This window comes from Blennius ocellaris (assembly GCF_963422515.1).
Source record: "Blennius ocellaris genome assembly, chromosome: 24".
Lineage (NCBI taxonomy): Eukaryota > Metazoa > Chordata > Actinopteri > Blenniiformes > Blenniidae > Blennius > Blennius ocellaris.
The window spans coordinates 1,489,138-1,511,780 of record NC_137673.1 but is presented as its reverse complement, the minus strand read 5'-3'; the positions used below and the strand labels follow the sequence as shown (position 1 = coordinate 1,511,780).

Genomic DNA, 22,643 nt, shown 5'->3' with positions numbered 1-22,643 from the left:
ATAAATAGCAAGTTGTGGGAATGAAATATTATTTGTGGTCAAATTTATTATATATTATATAATAAATAAACATTTCTGGCTCATAGTTAATAATTTTTGGCATCAGAAAGTAATTTGTGGCTATAAAATACTAGTGTGAGGCCTAAAATATGAAATAATAAATATTGATTTCCCGCTCAAATTCATTTTTGGGGAAATAATATGGAAGTTATGAATGTGTGGCCAACAAATAAACAATGCTGGCTAATAATTATCCAAAAATATACATTTGTGGCTCATAATCATAATCATAGCCCACAAAATATTAATATGTGGCTTCGAAATGCCACAAAATATGAAATAATAAATACTAATTTTTTTTTTTTTTTGGCTGATAATTAATTTGTGGAAACAAAACATTAATTTATGCCGATGAAATACTAGTTTGAGGCCACAAAATATTAAATAATAAATATAAATCCCATAACTCTTTGGCTAATAATACATTTTGGGAAACTAAATAATAATTTGCGGCCAACAAATAGTATTTTGTGGCGACTGAATCATTTAAGGTCACGAAATATTCATTCTTAGCCGTGAAATATTACTTTGCGGACACAATTCAAAGCTTCATTCCAGACGTTTACGGCGTCGACGTAAACGAGCCGAGAATTAAAAACCGTTCATGCCTAACGTTGTCGGAATATGTTCCAGAAAAGTCTGGCGAGTCAGGTGACGTAGTCTCTCCTCTTCCTCTTCCTCTTCCTCCTCTTCCTCCCCCTCCTCCTCTTCCTCCCCCTCCTCCGCTTCCTCCTCCTCCTCTGCTTCCTCTTCCTCCTCCTCCTCCGGCGGCGTCTCAAAGCGGCCCTGCGGACAGAGAGTCGCACGTCACGCCAGTGTGAAGCGGAGTCGTCGTCGTCGCCGTGGCGACGGGCCAAACCTCACCTGAGACGTATTTGGCTCCGATCAGCATCAGCAAGCTGCCCATGATGTAGAAACCCAGCGGGACGCTGCTGAAGATGGTCGGTTCACCTGGAAGACGCAAGAATTAAAAAAAAAACAAAAAACAAAGAAAGTCATGAAATTTCACTTCATGTGTGGTCAGTGACAATAAAAACCTTCTATCTTTCTCAATATTTAGTAGCCGCAAATTAAATTCGCTGGCCACAATTGCCATAAATTCATATTTATGAGCCACAGACTAATATTCCATGGCCAGAAATTTTGATTTGGTGGCCACACCTTATTTATTAGCCACAAATGAACATTTATTAGTCACAAATTATTATCTACTGGCCACAAATTCATATTTTTTTAAGCCACAAATTCATATTTTGTGCCCAAAAGTTAATATTTATTTGCCACAAATTATTAATTGATGGCCACAAATCAATATTTAGTAGCCACAAATTTATATTTGTGACCATACATTCATATTTATGAGCCACAAATTAATATTCCATGGTCAGAAATGCAGATTTGGTGGCCACACCTTATTTATTAGCCACAAATGAACATTGATTAGTCACAAATTATTATCTACTGGCCACAAATTCATATTTTTTTTAGCCACAAATTCATATTTCGTGGCCGCAAATGCATATTTTGTGACCATAAATTCATATTTTTTTTAAGCCACAAATTAATATTTCGTGCCCAAAAGTGAATATTTATTTGCCACAAATTATTAATTGATGGCCACAAATTACATTTGCTGGCCACAAATTTATACTTGTGACCATACATTCATATTTATGAGCCACAAATTAATATTCCATGGTCAGAAATGCAGATTTGGTGGCCACACCTTATTTATTAGCCACTAATTCATATTAAGTGGCCACAAAATAATATTCATTAGCCACAAATTAACATTTATTAGTCAAAAAATCTTATCTACTGGCCACAAATTCATATTTATTAGCTCCAAATTAATATTTTGTGCGCAAAAGCAAATATTAATTTGCAACAAATTATTAATTGATGGACACAAATCAATATTTGTCAGCCACAAATTCATGTCTATTTGACGCAAATTAATATTTTGTGGCCAGAAATGTACATTTCATGGACACATATGAATATTTATTCGTCGCAAATGAATATTTCAGGGTTCAAGTTCACGTTTGGTGGCCACACATCAATACAAATTCATATTTATGAGCCAGAAATGAATATTTCATGGCGGCAAATGAATGTTTGTGGTTCTAATATCTGCGGTTCTGCGTACCGTTTCCGTTGCCGAGCGGCTCGGTCGTCTCCCAGTTCATGGACCTCTGGACCGCCTTCTTCCAGCGGGCGTAACGCAACTCGCTCTCTGACGCACACACACACACGTTCAGACAGCAGCTGTGTGTGTGTGTGTGTGTGTGTGTGTGTGTGTGTGTGTGTGTGTGTGTGTGTGTGTGTGTGTGTGCATACCTTCCGGGTTGATCTGAGGCTCGAACTTCTCCGAGGTGACTTCACTCAGGTCCTCAGGACTCAGACTCCACACGCTCACGCCCTCCGCCGCGCCGGCCGCCATGGCTGCTCCCAGAGCCGTGGTCTCCGGCATGGACGGCTTCACTGCGGGAGAGTTTTCAAACTTTTCAAACAAGCGACGTGGGGAAACACAATTTAAAAAAAAAAAAAAAAAAAGTCTCACTCTGTCCCCGTGTAAAAGGGGATCAACTTTTTAAAAACCCTCCAACTCTGTGTTGCAAGTCGAAACGGCTAAAAACTCAACTTTTTGAAAACTCTCCCACTTCGTCTCGTGGGGAAACGCAACTTTTTCAAAAAACAATCTCACGGAGTCTCCATGAAAATGGGGGAAAATGCAACTTTTTGAAAACAGCCTGATCTCATGTCTATGGAAAAGGGGGGGGAGCAACTTTTCAAAAGTGCGCCCAACCTCATCTACATGGAATCATCAAGAAATGCAACTTTGTGAAAAAAGCTCTGTCTCCGTGGAAAAGGGGGAATACGCAACTTTTTAAAAATCAATCAGATTCTGTCTCCATGGAAATGGAGGACAACGCAACTTTTTCAGAAAACTATTTTACACAGTCTCCATGAAAATGGGGGAAAACGCAACTTTTTGAAAACAGCCTGATCTCATGTCTATGGAAATGGGGGGGGGGTGTGTGTGTGCAACTTTTCAAAAGTGCTGCCAACTGCATCTACATGGAATCATCAGGAAATGCAACTTTGTGAAAAAAGCTCCATCTCCATGGAAAGGGGGAATACGCAACTTTTTAAAAATCAATCAGATTCTGTCTCCATGAAAATGGAGGACAACGCAACTTTTCAAAAATGCTCCCAACTCCGTCGCTATGAAAACGTGACTTTTTGAAAACACTCATCGGCGGGATCCTCGCCGCCACGTCTCACCGACGGGGATGCAGAGGATGTCGGCCTGCAGCTGCATCAGCAGCTTGTTGGACGTCATCCCTCCGTCCACCTGCAGCTGGGTCAGCGGGATCCCGCTGTCCTGGTTCATGGCGTCCAGGATCTGCAGCGGGGGACATGAACAAATCAGCGCGCCTCAACGCCGTCGCCTTGCGCCGGCGGAAACAAACCGGAACACGCACCTCCCGGGTCTGGAAGCAAACCGCCTCCAGCGCAGCGAACGCCAGGTGGTGTTTGTTGGTGAACTGCGTCAAGCCGCAGATGATCCTGCAACGCCAAGCAGACATGAGTGAGTCCGAGTCCCGCGGGGGTGGGGGCGGGGGAGGACGAGGTCGTACCCTCGGGCGCTGGGCTCCCAGTACGGCGCGTACAGGCCGGAGAACGCAGGGACGAAGTAGCAGCCGTACGACGTCCCGACGGAGGCAGCGAACTTCTCTGCGCGGCGAAACGTGACATTAGCATACAGATACTCAGAGCATGAGAATTCTTAGGGATGCACCGATACCCAGGACGAGTACGAAGTATTTACTGAACGCCATTAAGCCTAATTTGTACTCCATTCATAAACAATTTGCGAAGGCTATGCTTTGACATAACTCTTTAGCATGTAGCATCGCTTGTGTGTAAGCCCTGAAACTCTTTAGCATGTAGCATTGCTAGAGTGAGCCTTGAAACTCTTTAGCATGTAGCATTGCTACTATGTGAGCCCTGAAACTCTTTAGCATGTAGCATCGCTACTACGTGAGCCCTGAAACTCTTTAGCATGTAGCATTGCTAGAGTGTGAGCCTTGAAACTCTTTAGCATGTAGCATCGCCAGTATGCGAGGGATTGAAACTCTTTAGCAACTAGCATGTAGCATTGCTAATGTGTGAGCCCTGAAACTCTTTAGCATGTAGCATTGCTACTATGTGAGCCCTGAAACTTTTTAGCATGTAGCATTGCTAGAGTGTGAGCCCTGAAACTCTTTAGCATGTAGCATTGCTAACGTGTGAGCCCTCAAAGTCTTTAGCATGTAGCATCGCCAGTATACGAGGGATTGAAACTCTTTAGCCACTAGCATGTAGCATCACTAATGTGTGAGCCCTGAAACTCTTTAGCATGTAGCATTGCTCCTGTGTGCGCTAAAGATGAAAGAGTTTCCTATTTAGTATGTAGCATCGCTGGTGGGTAAGCCCTGAAACTATTTAGCATGTAGCATGTCGCGGAGTAAAATTCTCCTGGAGCCGCTGAGCAGCTAAACGAATGAGCGACATCGGGCTAACTCCGCGGCGACGAGTACAAGTACTCCGTGCAGTATCGGCCCCGGGTACCCGATACCGCCGTCGCGGCCGGTGCGTCCCTAATAATGGTCTTCCGGGAACGAGGACACACCGAGCTCTTCTGATGAACCGATGATGCCCAGGTTGTCCTGCAGCCAGCGGACCACGGCACCGGCGATGGCCACGGAGCCCTGGAGAGACGGGGGGGGGGGGGGGGGGGGACCCTGAGAAACGCCGCGTTCCACGAAAACCAAAAAACAACTTCACGCATTTAAGTTAAGACGCGTCGTACCTCCAAAGCGTAGCACGCAGGTTTGTCCCGGCCCAGTTTGTACGCCACCGTGGTGAGGAGGCCGTGGTCCGACATCACCGGCTGGAATATGGCGAAAACATCGCGTTGTCATGGAAACAGACGCTTGAAAACGAGCCCTTGACGACATCATGCAACCATTCAGGTAAGAGTTCAAAGCTTTAAGGTACCTTTGCTCCGGTGTTTCTGAGGAGAAAGCAGCCGGTCCCGTACCTGAAACACCATTATAAAAAAAAAAAAAAAAATTTAAACATTAGAAACACGCCCCCTCCGGGTTCCTCGTCATCCTCATTTAAAGGGACACTCACGTGTTTTTCGCCTGCCCGTCCTGGAAACACATCTGTCCCACGAGTGCCGCCGACTGATCGCCGAGACACTGTTTGACGGGAAACCGCAGGGTTCAGGGGAAAAACGTTTCGGGGAGAGAAAAATAAATAAATAAATAAAATCGGTCCAAACAAATTCAGGACGTCGGATGAACTTACCCCGGAAATGGGAATACCCGAGAGCGCTCCGGATTTCTGCCACGGTGAAAAAAGAGGAATGAGTGAGAACTCGATTTGGACCTGGGCATTTATTTGTTTGTTTTTTGTGTCCAAAAATCAATCAATCGTGTGTCGTTTTTGTATTGTTTTACAGTGCGAAAACTCAAATATGAGAATAATAAGAGTGAGTCCCAAATAAACCCCCCCCCCAAAAAAATCAAGAAATGGCCTCACATGTTCATTTCTAGACGAGACGAAGCCAAATAAACGGAAAATACAAAGGGGGTGTTTGAAGTGGACCACAGGGAAACGTGTTTGGGGGGAAAGCAGAGGGCAAAGGTCAACCTGTCAGAGCAAAAATGTCTTCACTCCCACATGTGGCCGTCACTGCGGAGCCCCGGGCGCCGGGAAGGAAACGTTCAACCCTAAACACTGAATCAAGACGTAACCTGACGCCATTTCAACGCGACAGGAACATGTCCGAGGACAAATAATGTATTTAAGGCCAAAAAAGTATTAATTCAGGATGAGAAAATACTCATCAAGAATCTAGATCTTTACAAAAGTGTAATGCGTGGCTACAAAATATGGATTTATAGCCATGAAATACTCATTTGTGGCTATGAAATTATAATTTGTGGCTATAAAATACTAATTTGAGGCCATGAAAGACTAAATTATAGGCATTAAATGTTAATTTCAGGGCACAAAACATAAGATTTTGCACTGAAATACAAATTTGTATACACAAAATATTCATTCCAGGCCACGCAATACTAATTTGTGGCTCCATAGTACTACTTCATAGCAATGAAATATTAATTTATCACCACAAAATATGAATTTTAAGCCAAGAAATAATCATTTAAGGCCATGAAATACTAATTTGTGGCTATGAAATTATAATTCGTGACTATAAAACACTAATTTGAGGTCATAATATGCGAAATCGTCGGCATTAAAATGTGAATTCGAGGCCAGGATTTGAACTTTGCTTCCAGCCGTGCGGCGCCCCCTCCAGGTCTGGCTGTGAAGAGATTTGGTTGTCGGGGGCGACATGCCACCACAGAAGCAGTGAGGGGAGCACCAGTGCATCTCCAGAGGGGGAAATGCATTGCATGATGGGAAGAATAAATAAATCAAACAACCAGAGAGAGGCTGGAGGAGGAAAGTGGTCCTACTTACCCGACTAGAACATATTTTCTAGCAGTGAGAGAGGAGAGACAACGGCACACAGAGAGAAGCTTTTCAGCTCCATGCAAGAGGGAAACAAAACTCAACAAACCTCCTTTTATCTTATCAGCCGCTATCTTATCCTCTTTGAACAGTCTCAGCGGCATCAAAGGGTTAAAAGCAATGGACACATTTCACAAGAGAGGAGCGGCGGAGGTCGGGAGGTCGTCTCACCATGAGGCCGTAGATTTCTGAGGAGCTCCTCACGCTGGGGAGGATCTCCATGGGAATCCCAAAATATCTGGTGGGCAAATCCAGGAAAAGAGTCCATTTGATCTCTGGATATTTTTTTCAATATGAAAGCGCGTCGGGTTTTTTTCTTCCCCGGTTATCATTTCAGAAAAGTCTCGTATTTACACAGCAACTTTCCTCCATTTACATGAAGACGGAGAATTTTTTTAAAAAGTTGCACCCCCACCCCCATTTTCATGGCAATGGCGAGTTTTCAAAAAGTTGCTTTTTTCCCCCCTCTGCTTCCAAGGAGCCAGAGTTTTCAAAAAGTTGCCTTTTACCTCTTTTTCAAGAAGACAGAGTTGTGATTTCCCCCGTCTCGTTGTCAAAAAGTTCCATTCTCAAGTTTACAAAAAGCATTTACAAAAAGTTGTCCCCCCAACTGGGACAAATGTTGGAAAAATGTTTTCACAAATTGCATTTCTCCGTTTCCACTGGGACACATTGTTTTCAAAATGTGCTTTTTTTTCCTCTAGTTTCCATGGAGACAGAATTTTTTTTTTAATGAGTTGCATTCCCCCCCCATTTTCATGGCAATGGCTTGTTTTCAAAAAGTCCCCCCCCCCCCTGCTTCCAAGGAGCCAGAGTTTTCAAAAAGTTGCCTTCTACCTCTTTTTCAAGAAGACACAGTTGTAGTTTCCCCCGTCTCGTTGTCAAAAAGTCAAAGTTTACAAAAATCACACCCCCCATTTCCATGGAAGCGGAGCACTTTCAAAAAGTTTTCACAAATTACATTTTTCTGTTTCCACTGGGACACATTGCTTTCAATATTTTCTCTTTTCCCTCTAGTTTCCATGGAGACAGAGTCAGAGCTTGTTCAAAAAGTTCAGTTTCCTCCATTTCCATGTTCCCAGAAAGTTTTTAAAAAGTGATATTTTCCTGTTTCCATGGGGACAGAGTGTTTTCGGAAAGTTTTTAATACGTTATATTTCCCTGTTTCCATGGCGATGGAGCACTTTCAAAAAGTTTCCACAAGTTGCGTTTTCCCGGTTCCACGGAGACATATTGTTTTCAGAAATGTAGCTTTTTTTTCTCCATTGCATTTTTCAGCCTCTACGAGCATCGTCGCCGTGCCGACGCGCGCCACAAATGCTCCGCGTTTCTCGTCGCCGTGACGACGGCACCCAAGCCTGCATTCCGGCCCTCACCTGCAGAGCTCCGGGTCCCAGCTGAGCGTGTGGATGTTGAAGAGCATGGTGCGGCTGGCGTTGGTCACGTCGGTGCAGTGGACGCCGCCGGACTTCCCGCCGGTCAAACACTGCCAAGAGAGCCATCGCAAGTTACGGCAAAAAAAAACAAACAAAAAAACTAAACGTGAGAAAGCGGGCGAGGCGGCGCCGGCTCACCCAGATGAGCCAGGAGTCCACGGTGCCGAACATGGCGCGGTGGGACACCACGGCGTCCCGCACCTCGTCCACGTTGTCCATCAGCCAGCGGAGCTTCACGGCGCTGAAGTAGGTGCTGATGGGGAGGCCGGTCTTGTGCTGCGGGACGGAAAGTGTGATGAGACGCGAGGCTTGTAATTGGACACCAGCTTCACCCTCGACAGAACAAAGGCACACTTCAAAGAGATTACATATTTTGTTTTCTTTCGCACCTTAAAGGAGTCCTATACTTATATATATATATATATATATATATATGTGTGTGTGTGTCTTTTTGGCAGCAGGAAAGAGAATGAAGCTGGTGTCCAATTACCCTCCGCTGGACACCGACTGACCTTCAGATGGTTCTTGTTCCTCCCGGGAGTCTTGTTAATGAGCCGTTCCACCGTGGACTGAGTCCGCAGGTCCAACCACACTGGAGACAAACAAGCCCGTCACTTTCTGCCGTCGCTCCTTTTTAGAAGACGGCGGGACGACGTACCGATCGCGTTGTAGAGCGGCTCCCCGGTCTCTTTGTCCCAGACGAGGGTCGTCTCCCGCTGGTTGGTCACGCCGATGGCTGACGGCACATTTCGACATTTGAAACGGAGAAGTTCAAAGAGGTTTTTTTTTGGCGTCGCAGGATCAACAAATACCTTTGATGTTGGAGATGTCGATGTTCAGCTGAGTCAGTTTTTCGCAAGTCCGCTCCATACACTCGTAAACAGACTGCAGGATTTCCCGGGGATCCTCCTCCACCCATCTGGGGAATCAGAGGAAAACACTTCTGAGACACTTGTTTTTTAAAAAGTTGCATTTCCCCCGCCCCCGAACTTTCTTTTTTTTTTGGACCATTGTCATGTATACGAACTGCCAAAACCCCACGAAAGTGTTGCGTTTCAAGAAGTTTTAATTTCCCCTGTGTCTACTGAGACATAGAATTTTCAAAAAGTTGCCCCTCCCACATTTCCAGGGAGATGGAGTTGAAGCGTTGCAATTTCCTACCTTTAGGATTTTACATTTTTTACAGAGTTGTCAAAAATTTTTACATTTTTCACCTGTTTCCACAGAAACGAAGTTGGTGCACTTTCAAAAAGTTGCGTTTTACCCACCCATTACCACACAGTGTTTTCCCCATTTCAGTGTAACCAGAGCATTTTCAAAAAGTAGTGTTTTTTTTTCCCCTCGAGCATTTTGAAAATGTTGCGTTTTATCCCGTTTCCATAAAAGTGGAAAATTCTTCAACACTCACCCTTCTTTTGGGAAGCTCTGTTTGATCTCCACCTGATGGTGGCTCAGCAGCTCTGCTGTTTTGGAGTTAAACACCTTAAGAAAGACAAAACACCACGAGATCATGACTGGAAACTTATTTTGCAGTATGGATCATTATAATAGAGAATTTGGGGAAATAAATGTGCAGTTTTCGGAGTATTTGACATTATTTGTTACGTATGATCCATTCTCAGAGCCGAGATTAAACATCAACTGGATTATTGATCCCGGAGAAGTTTTCAATTAATTAAAGCAGATGTCATATCCCTGTGGTACAATTTAGTCCAGATCCCGGTTCTCCTCACCAGGAACCGAGTGGAGCTGGTTCCCTGGTCGATGGCGGCCACCAGCGGGCCCAGCATGATCCGGTGTGAGGACGCGGCCATGGCACCGTTCATGGGCAGCCCACGGAGCGTCGGGCCTCGACAGGAGAGCCCAGAACCAGAACCGCCAATGGACCGGGTCGGGATCGACCGGAGGCTTCAGCAAAGTCGTGCAGACGGACCGTCGCGCCCCGATGACGTCGCGTGTGACGCAAATGACGGCGTTGTCAATGAGCGCAAGTCGCGCTTATTTCCCAAATCAAGTAGTAAAAACGTGTACACCATACTCTACTATTTCGTTAGACAGCCTGTGGTAAAAAATTAAAAACTTTAAATTAAAGTATTAAGACGAAAAAGTACGTTCCCATACCGGGAGTCGAACCCGGGCCGCCTGGGTGAAAACCAGGAATCCTAACCGCTAGACCATATGGGAGACTGACATCAGGGGTAGAGACAAGACTTTTTGTATGTGTGCACGTGTATGTGTTTACCAACTTTTCACAAAAACCTCACAGTCGAAATGCACGAATTTATCCAATGACCAATCAACTAGATTTTGGGACATTAACGGCGAGCGGTTTCCGAATAAATCCGAAGAACTGCGAGAAATGTTGCATGCAGAGTGGATGAGTTAATTAATGTGTTATTCATCAACACGTTGAGGTTGAACTGATAAAGGTCAATGCTTGCATTTTGCCACCCATATTGAGATTTTTCTTATTTCTACAACTCTGAAAACTCATTTGATATGAACACCTTCCAATGTCACCAATAACAACTCTATTACAGACTTATATAATATAGCAGTACATACATTCTCAGTGGCATATCCATTCGGATGTGACATTCATCGTCATCATCTTCATTGCCGGCATAGGAGTCCATAAAAACATTCACAAATACATAAAACACATACATACAAAATCATAAAACTGAGAATAAAACTGTATGAACATTATCACACATCTTTGTATTTTAAGCAATTTAAACAGTATTTGTACATTCCACTTATTTAAGTTTGTATTCATTGTTTATTCATATTATTTTGTTGTTATTTATTTGTTATATCATATTACTTGTGTCCTTGCGTCAGTGGACGGCGACTCTTGCTGACGTCATCAGTACTGGACCGTGTTGTGGTTCTTGAAATGAGGAGACACTTCTCTCTTCAGATTTGATTCTATGTAAAGAGCTTCTCAGATTCGGACTCCGAAAACTCAAAATGTAAGTTGTGACACATCCTCGTAGATCCTTATTGTCATGTTTCGTAACATAAGCGCTCCGTTTTGCGATCAATTCGTAAGTTAGCCACGTTAGCTTAGCATGCAGTGGGTAATCTTTGATTGTTTTGTGTATTTTTCAGGGCAGATTATTGGAAATCGCAACCCAGGAAGTTCTGCCAGTACTGTAAGTGCTGGATCGCGGACAACAAGCCGGTGAGTGGAGTCAGAAGTAAGAAAATATGTTTATAAAAAACGAAGACTCTTGTAAAATGTTGGGTGTTTTTTTGCAGAGCATCGAGTTTCATGAAAGAGGGAAAAACCACAAGGAGAATGTGGCTGCAAAGATCTCAGAGGTAATACAAACAAAATACAACTCCATCCAAACACACACAGACATGTACCGTAGATATTAGCACTTGGCTTGGCATCATGCTCAGGACTGGCAGCAGAGATAAGCTCCAGCATGAACACCCAGCATGGAGAGCTGTACTCTTATTGGTCGTGTCTTCATATCTCCATGTCTACAGATTAAAAAGAAGAGTGTCGACAAAGCAAAGCAGGAGAAGCGCATGTGTAAACAGTTCGCAGCGATGGAGGAGGCGGCTATGAAGGCGTACGAGGAAGATCTGAAGAGGATGGAGAGGGAATCACAAGGTAATGAGTCGACTTAGCTTAGAAGTGTGAAACTGTATAGTGACTTCAAAATCGGTGTTTTGTGTGCGTCAGGATTGAGTTCTCCAGCTCCGGCTTCTACGCCTGCTTCTGCGCCGGCTTCTTGGCCGGCCCCTTCGCCGGCTCCTACGCCAGCGCCGCCACAACCTCGTGCAAATCCACCGCCCAAGAAGCAGAAAAAGAAACAGGAGAAACCGCGTATGAAGCCTTTCCGGCAGCAATCGGAACGGCCGGTTTGGGTGGCAGGCGTGTCGGACGAAGGACACGCGTACTACTACAACACGACGACTGGCGGTGAGGAAACCTCAAATCAACGGATTGGAAAAAAAACAACTGGTCTCTGGTCAACTTCACTCATTTCCTCAACAGAATCCCGGTGGGAAAAACCAGAAGATTCCCAAGGATCTGCTCAGTATGAACAGACAGCGGTTCGTCCATTTTCACTATTTTGATTATTACCGAATGGTTTCTTCCGCTTGATAACATCGTTTTTCCTCCTCAGAGCTCATCGGGCTCTGCTTGGAAGGAAGCCGTCAGCCCTGATGGCTACACCTATTACTACAACACAGGGACTGGAGGTGGAGGATCATCTTATAGTCCTTTTGAACGGATTAAACTGAAATGATTTAATCTAAACCATATCTTTCTGACCGCTCAGAATCCAGCTGGGAAAAGCCAACTGGCTTAATTTCTAGTGAGCCATGCGGGGAGGAGCCTGCGGCTTCCGGGGAGCCCTCAGAAGTAGAAGAAAGCTCTGACCCGGCCCCGGAAACCCAGGAGGGCCCTGATCAGGGACCTGATCAGTCCAGCCAGCAGTCCACGATCCCCAAAATCAGCTTCAGGGTGAGGAATCCGCCTCTGGAGAGAAGTAGAATTTACTCTTTCCACCTGACGGTTCTTATTTGTGGGCAGAAAAGGAAAGCCGACTCGGAGCCTTCGGGAAAAGAGGCAGAGGAGGAAGATGACGACGAGGACGATCCGGCCAGCGGCGAGACAACTAAAGAGGACGCGAAAGAAACAGAGGAGGAGGCGGGAGTCGTCCAAAACACGACGGCCGAACCGGAAAAGACGGAGGAAAAGATGACGGGAGTGAAGATACGAGTGAGAAAGTACAATCCGTACGGCGCCTGGGAGAAGATCAAAGAGCAGAAGGATCCATAGTAAGTCCCCGGCGTGTCCACCGGGAGGTCAAGGTTGTTTCGAGACCCTTTGAAAAACGATGCGACCTCCTCCCTACAGTGCCAGCGTGGACCTCCAGTTGCCCCAGGTGGAGGACAGCGCGCCGATCGCCCCGGCGGGCCCGCCGCCGGAGGCCAAGCCCAAGTTCAAGGAGCGCGTCATCACGTCGCTCGGCGAGGAGGGCGGGCCGGCGTCCTTCAGGAGGAACAGGACGCAGAACGGGAAGTCCAGGAGACTCCGGCAGAGGGACGACGACGACGACGACTGAGGGAAAGGCGTCCGAACAGACGCGACACTTTCATACAAGAAAAAAAGAAGTATTTTATAAGATGATTTTGGTTTGTGAAGAGCCTTCAGGCTCATATGACCTTAGGTTTTTGGGGTTTTTTTGTATATCGTGAATGAGAGATTGTGTCATTATCAATGTGATCTGAATAAAACTCATTTTGTAATTAAGCGTTGAATTTATCAGTGTTTTTAAAACCCGATCAGCTGGACGGTCAGGCAGGGCGGGGCCGCCGGTTCAGCGAGTGTGTGTGAAGCTGATAGGTGGTCTCACCGCACCCCGACGGGAAGGAAGCCGTTTTATATAGTCGCCGTTAGAAACTCTACATTTACAGTTCGAGGCTCGAGTGTGTTCTATTTGTCCCGAGTCTGGTTCAGGCAGAAAGTCTCCCGCTCTGAGGATTGGATGAGGCAGAAATGTCAAGAGATCCCAAACTGTACAGGTCGAGATTTTATTGGGAAAATAAATACGGTGACCGGCGTCTGTGGCGTCCGTCAGTCTGCAGGTTGTTTGTCGGCCGCCTCCAGTAGAGTCTCCCTCTCCGCGTGCCGGAGGACGTCGTGGATCAGGTCGTCCAGCGGCTCGCCGCCTCTCATGAACTCCTGAACAGACGTCGCAGGTAAAGAAAGGACATCCTGAAAACGAGGCCCGTTTCCATGGAAACGGCTGGGAAAACCTGCTGAAACCTGACCTTGATGTCCCGAGTGCCGTAGCCGGTCCGGTGGTCGGTGACCCGGTCCTGGCTGAAGTTGTACGTGCGAATCCTCTCCGACTGAGAGCGGGTTCCCACCTGTAACCGTGGCAACGACGACGGAACCCGTGACGACGGCGGATTTCGGATGGCGAGAGACACACTTTCCACGCTACGCTCACCTGCTGTTTCCGCGCCGTGTGCCTCTGCTGCGTCTCTTTACCCAGCATGCTCTGGTACAGCCTGGCCCTCAGCATGCGCATGGCGGTGTCTCTGTTCTGCAGCTGCGAGCGAGTCTGCTGACACTCGGCACTGATTCCTGAGGATCAGACGGCGGGGATGGAAGAGGAACTCTCTGACGGGGGGATAGGAGCCGTTTGAAGACTGTACCTGTCGGGAGGTGGACCACGCGCACCGCGCTGTCCGTGGTGTTGACGCTTTGCCCGCCGGCGCCCCGGGATCTGAACGTGTCGACGCGGAGTTCCCTCGGGTCGACGTGGACGTCGAACTGGGGACGGACAAGACGGGTATCCTTAAAACCGCGGCGCGACGTTGCGGGCGAGTGCGCGGAGCGCCGCGTTACCTCCACGGGCTGAGGCAGGACGATGACCGTCATGGTCCCCGTGTGGATGCGCTGCATCCTGGAGGAGAGGCCCACCTCGGGGATCCTCTGCACGCGGTGCGTCCCGCCCTCGTGCTTCAGGTGCCGGTACACGTTTTCCCCGGCGACTCGGACCGCCGCGTGGTGCAAGCCACCTGGGAGGCCAAGGATTGCCCAACGTCTCCACAGGCTTTGCGACGGAACACACCGGGGGCAGCGGTCTCTTACCGTACTCCGCGGGGGTGTAGTTCAGCACCTCGAAGTCCCAGTTCCTGTAGAGGGCGTAGCCCTGATACATGTCGAACATCTCCCTGGTGAACTGCTGGCAGATGTCGCCTGTGGACCGCACCAAGAGAAACCCTTCGTCTCACAATTACCGTACTTCCCGGACGACAAGTTGCACTTTTTGTTCATAGTCTGGATGGTCCTGTGACTTATAGTCTGTTGAATGTCTGTTCTTGGTCGAAGATTTATGTGCAAGTTATACGTTTTGTTTTGTTTTTCCTGTTCATGGTGTATTTTTGGACGCATACCCAGGAGTGACTCCAGAGAACACGGTACTAACGAGCACAGAATCACAAACATCCCACCTCCTGTTGTCCGTCCCGACACGACCTCCAGCATCACGTTGCTTGCGTCAAGCGGATCGCTGGGTACGAGAACTTTGATTAACTGTGGATAAAGGAGAAACGCACGGGAGATATATCATCTTTTCACAACGTACCCTTGACACACATCGATGTTCTTCCGTCTCTGTCAGAGACATCATCTGGCAGTGGGACGTGACTTTTCCGACCCACGTCAAAGGCAGAATTCTTGACACGGGACCTGCATGCACCAAGATCTGAGCACGACTTCGTACCTCTTCCCTCAAGGCCACGATCCTGCTGGAGATGTGTGCTTCCTCCTCCTTTAACAACTCGGTCAGATCTTCATCTTTGGTGCCTGTGGACGCGAGACGCTCCTGAGCACAGGGACATATGGATCTATAACCACGGGCTGAAAGACACTCACCGTCCAGCAGGGACACCACCTCCTCCAGGTCTTTCACGGCTGCTTCCATCCTCCCCAGGGCGTCAGCGACCGGCAGCAGCTCGGTGTGTCTCTTCACCATCAGCTTCCTGTCTGTCTCGCTGAGGTGGACACGCTGCAGCTTCGCGCCCAGCCCTCTGTGCTCCTCCACCAGCTGCCGGAGGTACTGCTGAACGGACTCCTTCTCATACAGCTCCATCCAGTCCGTGTGGAGGAGGCGGGCCGGCGCCGCGGACCTCCACAGGTCCACAGCGCCGTGTCCCCGAAGTGTCCTCCATCGTGAAGACTCTCGTCCGACACTATAAAGCGCACGTCGTTTACAAAAGGAACACAGTCGAAACAAACGACCTGCGAGCATTCCACGACGTGTAAACGTGCGCGAAGCAAATAAAGCAACGACAAACCGCGTTATCCAAGTGTTTACATGTGGCGCACGGCCGCGACATTGCCGGAAGTACTGACAGGAAGTGGGAGCGAAAGGAATTCTGGGAAATGAAGTCATAGCTTATAGAGGCGCTCGATAATATTTTTCGTTTGCGAAAAAAAATAAATACAGATTTTTGATTAATTTGACACAATTGGATGAAGACTAACGTTAGTTCTACGTGGATTTATATATAATTTATAATTAATTTGCATTTTATTTACATTTTAATTGACGTTTTCAGCTAATTAGCTTGAAGCTACTTTAATAATGTCTCATTTCAGTGAAGAAGGTGAGAATATCAATTGTTTATCATATTTCTTTATCTTGGATCAACGGATTCATTTGATTTCACAGGCACACGTGGTTGAATACTTGGTAGATTTCTACAGAATTAATTTGTTGCTTATTAATTGGTGCCAAAATTCATCATTAGCTATTTAGCCAATTAGCATCGCAGTCTGTCTCATTTCAGTGAAGGTGAGATTATAAAGATCTATTTGTAGTTTATCATGTATTAAATATATATTAATTATAATTAACTACTTGTTGGGGTAAGTTTGACATTAACAAAGGCTATTTTTCTATTTTTTACTATAATGTAGGTGATAATAAAAAAATGTATTGTGTTGCTAGTTCAGATTAAATATAATAATATAGAATTGAATTGCATTTTAATAGGCTTGTACTACCTGTATTTTATTTGGTGTTTTCCATGTGTTATTTATTTAGTCAGTTAATAAACTTTTTTGTTTATTTGTACTAATTTATGATTTTCTTTTTAATTAATGTTGCCTCATATTCGATAGACATTTCCAAATACAAACAAAATTGGCTGAGTTGATTCCCAGTCACCTTTATTGTAATTGAGATTAAAGAGAGTAAATGTAGACGCTATATTCAAGATGTTTTTCACTCTGTTGGTCAGGTTTTGTGGACAATCCTGGACATTCAGTCCAGACTGAACGTCCCCTGAAAGAGGACCAGGGGACACTCACGTCCATGCAGGTTCGTCCTGAATCACAAACTATTACTGATTTGCTCATATGATGTGCACATGCAGCTTTTGCGTATAAAAAGACAAGCGAGAAAGAAGATGTTTATTAGTTATTAGTTATTGTACCGAATCACATCAATTGTCCTTTCCCAGGCGTCTCTTTGTGACTCTGAAGACAAGCAGAAGCTGAGACACAAGACGAGGGAAGGCCTCCTGCTGGAGGACGAACTGGAGCTGCTGCAGCGGCAGCGCCGGGTCCTCCGCGACCGCTACGCGTCCGTCGGCGGCGACAACGCGCGGCTCCAGGCCGCCATCGCTCAGCGGGGGGACGGCGCCCGGGAGGCGCTCGCCGCGTTCGACACGTACCGCAACAAGATGGGGGCTCACAGGTCGGCGGTCATGTTCGCGGCGAGCCGGACGGCGGCCGGCAAGGAGCTGCTGGAGAAGAAATCTCTGGTCGGGACGCTGAAGGAGCAAGTGGAGGAGCTGAGGGAGGATCTGAGGAAACCAAACGGGAACGCTGTGCAAAAAGCAAAGGTAGAGTTCGGCCGTACGCCCGTAAAGATGCAACGTTTATGTTTTTTTCTTTCCACAGAGAGAAGTTGTCGCTCTGAAAGAGGAGGTCTCCGCGGCGAGGAGGATCATCGCCGAGAAGAACAAGCAGCTCCGGGAAGAGTTCAGGATCCAGGTCCAAGTTAAAAAAGACACGGAGGTATGACAGTTTTTCGAGACGATCGAAGCCGGTTTGGAAGGCGTAGGGACGGACGGGCCTTTCCATAAAACTGGTTCTCTCTCGCCTCAGATCCACAACAGACGCTACGAGGCCGTCGTCAAGCGGCTCCGCTGCCAGCTGAGCAGAGCCCAGGACGCACACAGGTAGCAACACGGAACCCTGACGCGTCGACTGTTCCTTAAGAGGAAAGACGATTAAACGTTTCCTCGCCATGTCTTTCGCCCAGGAAATTATCCGACGAGGTTTTCCAGATGAAGAGGAAGCTGGCTGAGCTGAAGGAGAGACGGGACGCCATTTAAACGCCTCTTGTTTCACTTATTGGTCAGATTCACTCTCGAGGTTCAGGTTGTTGTTGTTGTTCCTGCGGTCGGCCACTTGAGGGCAGCAGTGTCCCCTAAATGTCCTCATCCGTTCATCTGCTCTGTCAGATAATCTCACTGATGTGTTTCCTTTAACTGTTTTATCACCAATAAATATTCTGTTTAGAAGTCTTGCATCTGCTTCATTCGTTTTTAAATTTTTCGGCAGTGCACCCGCATTAAAAAAAAAGCCGGGTGGCGATGCTGAGCCGTTTGTTTTGTTTTTGTTTTTTTGGTACAAGCTGTTCCAGCTTCCGCTCCGCCGGGCGTCATGACGGCCGCGAGGCGACAAGACCCGCCGTGGGCGACCGCGCCGCTTCAAACTCGCCCCCCGAAAGTTACTGCGTTTTTTTCTGACATGAGAGGCTGAAATAGAGCAGCAGTCACACCAGATATCCCACAACTCAAAATATCCACGTCAATTACAATTATTATTGATAACAAGACATTATTATTATATCTATTTGTAAAAAACATGCTTTTTGACAAATACAGCATTGAGTGGTTGTAATTGAACACCAGCTTCATTCTTTTTTTGATCGAAGGAAGACATTCAAACCAGACCAAAAAAAACAAAACACTTTCCTTAAAAAATAAATGCTGAAATCTGTATATTTATCCCTTTTGATTGCATAAATACTTAAACATTTGAACTGATCGTTTGTGGAAATAAAAGAGATTTTAAGACTTTGAAGTGCAAAAGAAAGGAAAATCCTGAATTTAAACCATCTAAAATTCGATTAATTTAAAAAGATTGCGTCTGTCTTACTGTAACAAGTTACAGCAGCGGTGTCAAAACACCCATAATGCAACATTTATAGGAGACGTTGAGTGTTTAATTAAAATTGGCTTCATGTTGCACCACATCAAAGAAAAAATGTATTGAACACTTTGGTTTCTGCAGATCAAAGCAGATAAAATATACATTTCAGGAGGATATAAAGCCTTTAACTTATTAACTTTTCTAATTTTACAGTCGGCGAGTGACTCACCGATGACTCAGTTTAACTTTCTGGGCGTTTACCGCCGGCCATTATCTGGATGTTTCACCTCCTGCTGTGTTTTGGAAGCAGGTAGAAGGGAGCGGAGCCGGGGAGTGATCGGCACCGACAGCTTACTGAGCACTTAAAGGCTCTGCACACCAAAAATAGACCTAATAAAAGAAAGCTTTAACCCACAGGGTTGTGAAAACACCCATAATGCAACAGTGACAGAAATGTTCTGCACATTTTGGGCCCCGTTTACAATAGAAGTACCAGTATAGTAAGTAATAAAAGCATGTACACAGAGTAACGCCAAATAAAAATAAGAGTTTGACAAATGTAAATTGAAAAAAAAACGCAACTTTATGAAAACGGCTCCCGGGGTGGAACTTTTCGGAAATGCTCCAACTCTGTCGTCGTGGAAACAGATGGGGGGGGGGGGGGGGGGGGGGGGAACTTTCTAGAATGGCTTGGGCTCAGTCTCCGTGTACTTCTGTTGTTACGTCCGCCATATTTGTATGTCTGTTAGCGAGATTACGTCAAAAGTACAACATAGATTTTGTCGAAAAATGTCACCATGGACAGATTTTACGTCAGAAATCTTTGATTGTTCTTTAATGTATAAAGTGTGTGTGTGGTTTTATTCCAAAAGCAATCAACAGCACCAACTCATGGCCTGGCATGCTCACTGCATTGTTTTCAAAACGTTGCCGTGGAAACGTGGAACTTTTTCTGAAAATAAAAAGGCGATGTGTTTTCAGTTGAAACGCAGGCCTCACGGTGTTTTCCGCCAGAAAATCACATTAAAATCGACTTCATATTGAGATTGTACTAATTTTCTGGAGTAATTGTTTTTGTTGTTGTTGTTGTTGTTGTAAAACTATCGACTTTTTCAGCATGAAACTTAAAAGTTTTCATTTAAAAGTTTTATTTCTACACTGTTATTCCCACTCAAGGGTCTGGTTCCAGGAGTGTATTTGAAAGAGTTCCTGATACGTTTGAACCGTTGAGCTCCTACATATCCTGTACGTGTGGCTACGACTGTGTTTGTCCCGGGATGGACTGCTGACCGTCCACTTTTTTTTTAAAAAAAGCACATGTCGGGACCTGATATCTGCTTGTTTTGTATCCCGACACCTCGCCACAAACGCCACTTATATATAGTGTTGTAAATAAACAGCGAAGGAGCCCCACATGCCTCACATGCGGCGGTGGTATGACGACTCTGCGCCTCCGGGGAGGGAAAGTAGGGCAGCGAAAAGTGTGTGTGTGTGGGGGGGGGTGGGGTCCCACCGCCGCCATTACATCATAACGTGCAGGAAGCGGGAGGCTCATTTCCTCCCTCAGATCCTAATTGCACCGGCGGGGCAGTGAATTATGAATGAGGCGGGAGGAGGGAGTTAAAAAAAAAAACACCAAAAAAAATCTGAGTGTCTTTTCTCCTCCGTTCCCGATTTCTTCCCGCTCGCACTCACAGACCACAGCTGCACTTTTATCACTCTCTTTTTTTTTTTTTTACTCCAATGAGGAACACGAACGACTCCCCCCCCCCCCCATTTTTCTTCCCGCCCTGTTCTGTTCCTCAATGTTCCTGTGTGACGGAGGAATTGAGGACTGAGAGTATTTCAACGTATGTCGTTTAGTACTGAGATGGAGGGAAGCCATCATCTTGTAACAATAGCATGTGGTGGTGTAGCAGATGGTGGTTGTAGTAGGCCATAGTGGTGGTATAGTGGTGGTGTAGTAGGCCATAGTGGTGGTATAGTGGTGGTGTAGTAGGCCATAGTGGTGGTATAGAGGTGGTGTAGTAGTGCCATAGTGGTAGTGTAGTGGTGGTGTAGTAGGCCATAGTGGTGGTATAGTGGTGGTGTAGTAGGCCATAGTGGTGGTATAGAGGTGGTGTAGTAGTGCCATAGTGGTGGTATAGTGGTGGTGTAGTAGTGCCATAGTGGTGGTGTAGTGGTGGTGTAGGTAGGCCATAGTGGTGGTATAGTGGTGGTGTAGTAGTGCCATAGTGGTGGTATAGTGGTGGTGTAGTAGTGCCATAGTGGTGGTATAGTGGTGGTGTAGTAGGCCATAGTGGTGGTGTAGTAGTGCCATAGTGTGGTGTAGTAGGCCATAGTGGTGGTATAGTGGTGGTGTAGTAGGCCATAGTGGTGGCATAGTGGTGATGTAGTAGTGTAGTGGTGGTGGCTTGTTGCATGGTGGTAGTATACAGGTGGTGTAGTAGTATATTGGTGAAATAGTGGTAGTTTTGTGGTAGTATAATGTTAGAATAGTGGTGGTATAGTAGCAAAGTGGTGGTGGTTTAGTGGTAGTATAGTAGTGGCATTGTAGTATAGTACTGATGTAGTATTATTGTAGTAGTGATATGGTGGTAATTTTGTGGCAGTATAGTGTTTGTATAGTGGTAGTGTAGTACTGGTATAGTAGCATAGGGGTGGTGCAATCGTGGTTTATTGCATTGTGGTAGAGGTGGTATAGTGGTAGTTCTGTGGTTGAATAGTATTAGTACAATGGTGGTGTAGTACTGGTACAGCGGTGGTATAGTGGTAGTTTAGCAGTAGTATAGTAGTGGTGTAGTAGCATATTGGTGGTATAGTGGTAGATTTGAGGTAGTATAGTAGTGGTGTAGTAGAATGTCGGTGGTATAGTGGTAGATTTGCGGGAGTATAGTAGTGGTGTAGTAGCATGTTGGTGGTATAGTGGTAGATTAACAGTAGTATAGTAGTGGTATAGTAGCATGTTGGTGGTATAGTGGTAGATTTGTGGTAGCATAGTAGTGGTGTAGTAGCATATTGGTGATATAGTGGTGGATTTGCAGTAGTATAGTAGTGGTGTAGTAGCATATTGGTGGTATAGTGGTAGATTGTGGTAGTATTGTACTGGTGTAGTAGCATATTGGAGGTATAGTGGTAGATTTGTGGTAGTATAGTAGTGGTGTAGTAGCAAATCGGTGGTATAGTGGTAGATTTGCAGTAGTATAGTGTTAATATAGGTGGCATTGTAGCATATTTATAGCATAGTTGTTGTATAGGGATATTATATATGTAGTATAGTGTATAGTTATAGTCCAGTGGTGGTATAACTATTAATTCACTTGGAAATACTTTTGAAATACTTCAAAAATATATATTTCTTCAAAGTATTTCTGTAATTTCTCTCTCCGCTCTGAGACGAGTCACGGTAACACGCTTTTCAAACCGTTGTCGGTGATGTCACTGAAATATCACCGCGGCAGCTTCTCCACAATGTTTCTCACAAACTCCCCAGAAAATCTTCGACCATGTTTCCGCCACATCCCGCCGCCCCGGCGCCGCACGTGTCCCCCAACGCCGCATTATTCCTGTGCGGCTCCGCACCTGTTGACTCGGGGAGGAGGAACGCGGTGTTCCGCGTGCCCCGACCACACTGGAAGTGGAATATGTAAAAAAAAAAAAAAAAAAAAGCAATGCTAGGAATGCAAAATGGAAATAGATGCATTCGGTCTGCAGATTTCCAGGCGTGCGTGAGAATCCGGGGTGTATATGTTCAGTACACGCTGTACTTCCCAAAGCGGAAAACTCCTCAGCTGGAGGAGGAGGGGGGGGGGGGGGGGGGGGGGTTGACCTACATGTGT

The 22,643-nt window shown here is 46.0% G+C and overlaps 4 protein-coding genes across 5 annotated transcripts; 2 read left to right on the top strand and 2 right to left on the bottom strand.

Moving 5' to 3' along the window:
* Positions 1-794: 794 nt before the first annotated feature.
* On the bottom strand, positions 795-10,006 carry LOC308147647 (glycerol kinase). Of its 2 annotated transcripts, XM_080519928.1 has the most exons (21): positions 9,827-10,006; positions 9,502-9,575; positions 8,906-9,012; positions 8,752-8,829; positions 8,606-8,685; positions 8,232-8,369; positions 8,034-8,143; positions 6,829-6,895; positions 6,607-6,624; positions 5,422-5,457; positions 5,245-5,312; positions 5,107-5,149; positions 4,919-4,999; positions 4,739-4,817; positions 3,705-3,801; positions 3,549-3,633; positions 3,349-3,469; positions 2,401-2,544; positions 2,210-2,296; positions 925-1,011; positions 795-846 (listed from the first exon to the last, which is right to left on the bottom strand). In XM_080519928.1, the coding sequence occupies exons 1-21, from the start codon at positions 9,917-9,919 to the stop codon at positions 836-838; spliced, it is 1,704 nt and encodes a 567-aa protein (XP_080376054.1). In that variant the 5' UTR covers positions 9,920-10,006; the 3' UTR covers positions 795-835. The 2 variants fall into 2 exon arrangements, with proteins under 2 accessions (XP_080376054.1, XP_080376055.1); XM_080519929.1 differs by lacking the exon at positions 6,607-6,624.
* A 951-nt stretch (positions 10,007-10,957) lies between these two features.
* wbp4 (WW domain binding protein 4) lies at positions 10,958-13,347 on the top strand. Its single transcript, XM_080519551.1, has 10 exons — positions 10,958-11,068; positions 11,208-11,280; positions 11,358-11,420; positions 11,595-11,721; positions 11,794-12,033; positions 12,109-12,167; positions 12,242-12,317; positions 12,398-12,582; positions 12,652-12,899; positions 12,979-13,347. Coding segments are annotated over exons 1-10 (1,281 nt in total). The 5' UTR covers positions 10,958-11,066; the 3' UTR covers positions 13,187-13,347.
* Positions 13,348-13,652: 305 nt separating this feature from the next.
* On the bottom strand, positions 13,653-15,973 carry mtrf1 (mitochondrial translational release factor 1). Its single transcript, XM_080519493.1, has 9 exons — positions 15,511-15,973; positions 15,359-15,441; positions 15,087-15,168; positions 14,725-14,832; positions 14,479-14,651; positions 14,286-14,403; positions 14,078-14,214; positions 13,896-13,994; positions 13,653-13,806 (listed from the first exon to the last, which is right to left on the bottom strand). The coding sequence occupies exons 1-9, from the start codon at positions 15,884-15,886 to the stop codon at positions 13,699-13,701; spliced, it is 1,284 nt and encodes a 427-aa protein (XP_080375619.1). The 5' UTR covers positions 15,887-15,973; the 3' UTR covers positions 13,653-13,698.
* A 981-nt stretch (positions 15,974-16,954) lies between these two features.
* On the top strand, positions 16,955-17,844 carry ccdc122 (coiled-coil domain containing 122; the record flags this gene model as incomplete). Its single annotated transcript, XM_080520106.1, has 4 exons — positions 16,955-16,960; positions 17,103-17,486; positions 17,545-17,661; positions 17,752-17,844. The coding sequence occupies 4 exons, from the start codon at positions 16,955-16,957 to the stop codon at positions 17,827-17,829; spliced, it is 585 nt and encodes a 194-aa protein (XP_080376232.1). The 3' UTR covers positions 17,830-17,844.
* Positions 17,845-22,643: the final 4,799 nt, after the last annotated feature.